General features: G+C 42.6%; 1 protein-coding gene across 1 annotated transcript; it reads left to right on the forward strand.

Annotated features, from left to right (window-relative positions):
• The first annotated feature begins 3,192 nt into the window (after positions 1–3,192).
• On the forward strand, positions 3,193–5,373 carry LOC148639359 (uncharacterized). Its single transcript, XM_088620783.1, has 2 exons — positions 3,193–4,568; positions 4,973–5,373. Exon 1 carries the CDS (start codon positions 3,228–3,230, stop codon positions 4,080–4,082), a length of 855 nt encoding a protein of 284 aa, XP_088476909.1. The 5' UTR covers positions 3,193–3,227; the 3' UTR covers positions 4,083–4,568; positions 4,973–5,373.
• The last annotated feature ends 677 nt before the right edge of the window (positions 5,374–6,050 follow it).

Below are 6,050 nucleotides of genomic sequence, written 5' to 3' on the forward strand. Positions count from 1 at the left end.
GCTGTAGTAAGTTCTATATAAGTTATATAACATAAGTTATATTTTGTTCTGAGGTCAATTCAAATCTCATACTAAATAACTGGTGTCCTTTTATCTGAGAAACACTACCTGATTGATCACCTGATGCCTAGAAATTAGCATGCACAGTAGCCCAGCGTTTAGCATTGCTAGCTCACAGTGCTGAGGCCCTGGGTACACTTCTGGACCTGGGGTGCTATCTGTATGGAGCTTGTATGTTCTCCCCATGTTTGCCTGAGTTTGCTTTGGGTGCTCCGGCTTCCTCCCACAGTTCAAAGAACTACTGGTAGGTTAATTGGCTTCTGGGATAATTGGTGAGTGTCTGTGTCTTCCCTGCATTGGACTACCATCCAGTCCCAGGTATCTCCTGCTTATTACTTTCTGAGGCTCTGGCTCCCCCGTGCCCCGCGACCCCCTGACCCCCTGACCCTGAATTGGATGAAGCGGTTAGAAAATGGGTGGTTTCTGTTATGCTCTGGTCATGCTCTGCCATAGCAACAACTTGTAAAAAATGCAGATGCTAGGATTTAACTCAAAGAAGGAGCTCAGAGCACTGTGTTGGCATCTCTGTACAGGTGTCCGGTTTGTTTTAGAACATGTGATAAAATCTTATTTACTAACTTCTAGACTTTTTACCCCCCATATCAGTCTGCAGGTGCACAGTGGTCTGTGGACACCCTCCTTGCTCTGTCGTAAAAGAGGAAATAAAAAGCAACTGGTTTTGACTTTAAAGCACTGAGACTGTGGAACTCACAGAACTCTCTTGTCAGAAAGGCAGCTTCTAACAGCTTTTAAGTGAAGACTAAGAACACTTTTCTATTTTATTAAAATAGATTATATATGTTTTGTTTAAATATATGTTATAAATGTTAAAACGACAGCTCGTATAAGCTTGTATTTTTACCTTTCCATCATTTTTATAATTGCTTTGAGTTGCTTTTACCATGATAAACAGTACAAAATATGAGGTGTTGAACTTGTCTAAAGTTTTAAAGCGCTTTATGACGTAAAGTGTGATGACAGTCCTTGGCGGTCTATGTAACAATTCTTCTTGAAGTAGGTCATCGGGCCAACAGTATACAAACATTACAGCTCAAGTGCTTTTGTATCTGAACGCTTTTAGGTAAGTTATTTAGCAGCTGCGGTATTAATAATGATTTTAATGGCAAATTCAATTGCAGGTAAAATAAAAATGGCGGATAACTTTCTTTCTAGCTTCGTGAAGCGGTCGCGCTATATTATACATATATACCATAATAAGAAACATAATATGTACAGTAGAATTTTTCACTTTAAGCTGGCATTATCCAGACCTGGGTCAGGGCCCGGACCCGGACCGTGCAGTGTGGTCCGTCGGCCTTCTAAAGATGTTTAGGAGATCGAGGCGCCCTTGGATTTGATTAGAAACTTGCATAATTTCTTAACTTGACCCCATTATCTTAAAAAAAACGGCCAGGCCCAGACCAAAGCATGAAGGCTGCGAGGATCGGGGGACTCTCATTTTTGGTCACAGCGTACAGTAGTAGATCAGTAACCTCTGTTTATCGTGATAACCTTTAATTATTTTCCAGTACTTTTTTAAATGATAAAACACATTGTCTCGCCAGTTTTGCTAAAGATACGGTTTTAGTGTTTACGCATAAATTTGTAAGCCGTAGGTTTAAATCTCGTGTTCTTATTTTCTGCATTTTCATCGTAAGGGAAGGCGCCCGTTTGCGATTTACGCGCTGAACATTGTAAGCAGAAGAGCCTTAAGGCACAGCCTCGCCTTAACACCATCGTTTGCATTGTCATTGTCATCCAGAAAAGCAGTCGTAAGAAAATGAATCTGTGGCGGCTCCGAACATTAAAAAAACTATATCTAGACTGCAAATACATCCCAATCTTACTATCAACACGTTTTAAGAGCCCTCTCCTTTCCACCGGTATACAAGCTAAGAGAGAAATATTGGAAATCCCATCTGAAGTAGCCCTCGTCTCACCTTCGGAGCTGTGAGCGATGGGGATCATAATTAAAAGGGGCACAGTTACTTTGAAAATGTGTATGTGATACTTAAATTTAAATAAAATAAAAAGATAAATTATATAACACAGACTGCTATCTATGTCCATGTGTTTAAGACGTATGAATCGGTTTTAAAACAGGCACACCCCTTTACTTCTCACAAATCCAACTGGAGTCTCAGTCCGTCGTCGCGATGTATGAGGAGCTCAGATGTAGGCTAAGTGATTGCAATTTACTTATTTAAAAGAACCACTTCAAATCAAAAGGGAGCCATTTTGTAATGGTAGTTATCATATTATACAGTATACGTAATTGTAGATATACAGTACATAAAGGGTATGAATAGGTGTGAGCTTTTACTGTATATTTAATATTTTATCTGACCCATTTGTAGAAACCACCTACTCAGATTTAGTTAAGTGGTCTGCCACCATAAAGACAGAAAAATATAATGACATCCTGTTACATTAACTGTAAAATAAACGCCATAACTGCGGCCATATGAAAATTTGGATAAAGATTATACAAACATCCTAAGGAGCTCTATGACATATGAGCGTCGTAATAATGGTTGGTGACCTGACGTAACAGTGCTCCCTGAATTACGTGATCTGTATTTACCCAAATACAGATATATCACATAGGGAGATGCAGTCAAACATTGCATTGCTATCGTCGTGGTGAACTATTTCTCCGCTGTTTGAGACTTGTTTGGTAAGTGTCATCAAATATTCTTGTCAATTTGTAGCGAAATTGATATACTGTATCATAATCCTTCAGCTATCTATAATGTAGTGAAACGGCTAATTAATATTGATAAATTCCCTTATTCACAGTGACTTTTGCTCAAACCCCTGTTGCATAATGGGTTAATTTTATATAAAAAACATTTATATCATAGATATAATACAAGCTTTGAAATGAAATAGTACATTTCCAGGTTTCAGTTAAACATTTTTAAAAAAGCTCATGACTTTAAGCATTCTGAACATTGAGAATGTTATTTGGGAAACAAATGTTTATTATAATGTTTATGTTTAGGATCTGTCTCCTACTGAGTCAGCATGCAGCATTCAACACCATTAGGTTTAATATTAAAAAGTTGTGTATTTCCTGAATTGTTTTTTTTATTCTTTTCTATTAGACCATACCCTGCCCGCCTCCCAAGATACAGCTTCTGAAGGACACCTTCCAAGAAAAACTGATGCAGGAAAAGGAGAAAAAAATGATCGCCATATACAATCGACGGCAGGAGGCGGCTCTACAGAAGATGAGAAAATCTTTCCAATATGTCAAATACGCTGCGGAGAAGAAGACGGGGAACAGCTATCGCTTCCAAACCCAACAGGGCCCCGAGAAGAACATTGTGGGGTATGATCCGTCTTACCCCCTGAAGCCTATGGGTAACAGGAAAGTCTCCGGCCCTGGTGAGGTTCGGGCTGTGGACCGCCCGGAAGCACAGAGTGATTCCTTGTTTGCCCCCACCCCGCCTCAGGATGGTCATGAGAGGCCCTGCGAGAGGCCGGGCAGGAGGGACTCAAGAGTACACAAACCTAAGGACAGGACTGTCCTCCCCATGGTGGCGACCCCTCCAGGGCAATGCCCTTCTCATGCCAATGGGAAGGAGCACTTTCAGTTGCAAGAGGAGCTACGAAAAGTGGCCGAGGCAGAGGCCGCGCTGAAGGAGGAGCATCGCCGGAGGGAGGCCAGTCTGCAGGATGTGATACGCCGGAAGGAGGCCATGATGAAGGACGAGATTCGCCAGAAGGAGGCCATGATGCAGGCGAAGCTCTTTAGAGCTCAGGAGGAGCTGAGGATGGTTCAGAGAGAGATGGAAGACTCCAGAGAGGTGGCCGGAAGGGAAAATAGAGGACTCCTGACCCGAAGGAAGACACTCCAGGCGAGGCAGAGCGAGCTTCGCCCCAGAGGACCGTGGGCCAACCACCGCTCTAAGGCCGTGCCTCTTCTGACCTGCAGAATGGAGAAGCAAAAAGCCTTCACTCCAAGGAAAGCCCTTCCTTTCAAAGGAGACAACCTTGATTATGGTTCTCCGATGTAAGACGGCGGATGCGCAGAATCGCACTTTCCCTCTGCGCTTTCCCATCAGGAGAGACGTAAAGTGAGCCCTTGCAGCCGTGGGCTAGAAGACGTCCTCTGTGGAAGGAGAAAGTACCTCAAGAAAGCAAGGCTCCCTGAAAGTGACGTGTCAGCGGCACAGGCCGCGCAGGCCCACTTCAGAAATAACACCGCATGTCTGGATGAACAAACTCTGTCAGTGGAAAACAGATATTTGTCCCGTACAAGTCTGATGTGCCCTACCGCTGAGCAATTTCCATATGAGAATAGCCAGAGTGGAAACCCTCAGCTGGTGCCCTGTGAACTGTGTCACAGGAAGTTTGCTGTAGAGAGGTTGGAGAAACACAGCAAGATCTGCAAGAAGCTTCAGAATTCAAAGAGGAAGGTTTTTGACTCTTTCAAGCACAGGGCCAAGGGAACAGAACTGGAGACATACATCCATAAGAAGAAGGTTAGACCGCCAATCGTGGTAAGGGCTATCCTTAAACTCTTTCCAAGCTTCCCTTGTTTTCTCCTAGAGTCAGACTCAGCTTATAAATCAATGTAAACAATAAATAAGTGTTTTATGAAGTACTCTTCTGAAAAACTGCCGCAAAGGCACATTTGGCAGACAGAATAAATGGGTCTTAGTGACTTCTGAATTCTGTTGTAAAAATCTACATGAGATATCAAGCAAATAGCACTCACGGGAAACAAAACCATAACTAAATTGTACTCTCTACCCAATGACATGAAAGGTAGGCCCAGAAAGCTAAGTTATTACTGTATTGATATTTTCTTGCCTTGTGAATGGTTTGCGACCAGACTGTGTACGCAGTGCTAGTCTGGACTTTTTCTGGAAGCTGTTTCATTGGTTTCATTTCCTGTTCCCAGCTGAGAAAGAACAACTGGAGGCAGAAGCACGAGGATTTCATTCGGAGCATCAAATAGGCCAGGGAGGTGCAGCAGGTGATCACGCAAGGAGGGAAGGTTGTGAACCTGCCCCAGCCCCCCGCGAATCCAAACCCCAACTACGTGCCCTGCCCTCACTGCGGCCGGCGCTTTGCCCCCAGGCCGGCACAGAGGCACATCCCCAAGTGTCAGCACATCAGGAGCCGCCCTCCTCCTCCTCCTCACAGATGAAAACTGATGTGAAGAAGAGTAAAAGAGTCATGATCTTGGCTCACGACTCACGTCCTGCTTTTTCTTTTTAGAAATATATTTAGCACAGTTCATCCGTATGATGATAAAAAAAATGTTACCTTGTTTTAATAAAATGATTTTTTTTTGGTGGACTGGTGTTTGCGTAACTGTGGTTATTTCAGTTTTTTTCCCTTGCGAAAATGTGTGTCGACCGTGAAAATAAATTTCAAGCTGTTCTTATCATTCATACACCTTGACCTCCTAAAAATAATTGTTCAACCTGGAACGTACAATTAGCAGGCAATAGAACAGGTCACATTGGCCTTGGAACCATCAAAAAGTAGTATTCACACATTCTCTGCATCAATTTTCCTTTAAAACAACTTAAAAAGCAAGGTAAAGTGTGATTGATTTTTTTAATGAAAGTTATTTGATTTAATTTATTTAATTTTCATAATATTTGAAATATGTTGGGATTAATGTGACTCAATATTATCTGCAGCTCTTACACTCCAGGCACCTGATAAAGTGGAACGCAGTGTCTTTGCCTTACATGGCGCTCAGCTCTTCCTCAATCCCAGCAGAAGCAGCAGCCTCCGGGTCCTGCCTCATGCACAGCTTAAAATGCAACACCGAGTAATACAACAAACAACAGGGAAAACCATTCACGATCAGACACATCCGTTGATTGCTGGCTCTCAGTAAAGGGACATTGCTGTGGTCCACGCATGAATCTGTTTTCTAAGTGCCTTATCCAATACAGTGTTGAGGCCAGTTTTCCCAGAAGCCATCTAAAGGGGAACACACAATAACTTGTAAAACCTCCAAT

This window comes from Lepisosteus platostomus, chromosome 26 (genome assembly GCF_059453375.1).
Source record: "Lepisosteus platostomus isolate fLepPlt1 chromosome 26, fLepPlt1.hap1, whole genome shotgun sequence".
In the NCBI taxonomy this organism is placed as follows: domain Eukaryota; kingdom Metazoa; phylum Chordata; class Actinopteri; order Semionotiformes; family Lepisosteidae; genus Lepisosteus; species Lepisosteus platostomus.